A 1,226-nucleotide genomic window follows, 5' to 3' on the forward strand; every position below is an offset into this window, starting at 1 on the left:
GGATGTGCGTGATGGAGAAAGCTAAACCACCACCACTACTTCTCCCCTTTGCGGAGAACAGCCTGGGCTGACCTGCTCAAGTGCCCCCACTCTCCCCTGCCTGAGAGACCTTCCTCCATCACCGTCACCTCTGGGGTCCCCCAGAACCACAGGCAGCCACAGCGCTTTCCCATCCCACTCGCCCTTACCTGCGGCCACTTTCTCTCCCCCTCTGACCTGCCATCTTCCCTCGCCATCTCCATCCCTGGAGACTCCAGCCATGCTGCCACCTCCCCCTGTGCTCCAGCCATGGTCGAAGTTGTGGGGCCAATGCTGATAGCCCTCTCCATCACATCCCTTCTGCCCTTCGCTGCAAAACCTCTCTCGCCTCCTTTCCCTCCCTGGCATGTGCTCCTGGGAGCGCCTGGCCTGCGCTCAGCTCTCCTGTGCCCTCCACAAAAAATAGAAGAGGCACCTGGTGTTTTCCTCCCAGCTTGGAGCTGTGGGATGCTTCCCCATTGCTGCCTGTGTGGGCTTGCCCTCTTTTGCCTGCACGCCTCAGAGAGGAGGGGGCTTCGGGGGCCACCAGTGGGGTCCTGTCCTCTGCCCCAGCACCCACGCTATGGCAGCCCTCCCTACATGGGGGAGCTGGAAGTCAAAGGATGGGAGAAGGATTTTGGGCACAGGTCCCGGCAGAGAGGAGGTCGGGGAGGGGGTGGGAGGCAATTCGTGGGGGAAGGCTCCCCGGGGAGGATTGTGCCTGACCGGGGGACGGAGGCCAGCACTAGGAGTAGGCGGCCTGGTTGGTGCCGGACTTGACAATGGTGATGACACTGGCGGTGGCCACCTTGGCGGGAGGCCCATGAGCGGCTACCGTGCGGGCAAAGCCCTGCAGGGCCTCATACTTGCCACGGAGGGTGTCAAGCTCTAGGCGCATGGCGGCGTTCTCCCGGGCCAGCTTGTCCACCTCCCACTCCAGCTCCATCTTCTGCTTCTGCAGCTCTTCCTTCTGGCAGACGCGCTTCACCCGGCAGCTGGCAGCGTAACCCCGGTTCTTCAGCGTCCGCCGGCGCTGCTTCAGCCTCGCCACCTCCTCCTTGGAGAGGCCCCGCAGGTGGTGGTTCAGCTCCCGCACAGACAGTCCCATCAGCTCCTCATCCGACAGCAGTGGTGTGTTCTCCCCCAGCTCCCGTTTCACCTGCCAGAGAGAGGGGCGGTCACCTAAGACCCCCAAAACCAGACCCCTG

General features: G+C 63.3%; 1 protein-coding gene across 1 annotated transcript; it reads right to left on the bottom strand.

The window, feature by feature from the left end:
• Positions 1-531: 531 nt before the first annotated feature.
• Positions 532-1,174, bottom strand: MAFF (v-maf avian musculoaponeurotic fibrosarcoma oncogene homolog F). The gene has a single exon (XM_009708067.1). It carries the CDS (start codon positions 1,124-1,126, stop codon positions 764-766), a length of 363 nt encoding a protein of 120 aa, XP_009706369.1. The 5' UTR covers positions 1,127-1,174; the 3' UTR covers positions 532-763.
• Between the last annotated feature and the right edge of the window lie 52 nt (positions 1,175-1,226).

This window comes from Cariama cristata, unplaced genomic scaffold (assembly GCF_000690535.1).
Source record: "Cariama cristata isolate BGI_N322 unplaced genomic scaffold, ASM69053v1 scaffold31959, whole genome shotgun sequence".
NCBI lineage: Eukaryota > Metazoa > Chordata > Aves > Cariamiformes > Cariamidae > Cariama > Cariama cristata.

What these genes read in the sequence shown, in the direction of transcription:
- MAFF (XM_009708067.1), bottom strand. Translation starts at nt 1,126, where the DNA reads ATGGGACTGTCTGTGCGGGAGCTGAACCACCACCTGCGGGGCCTCTCC.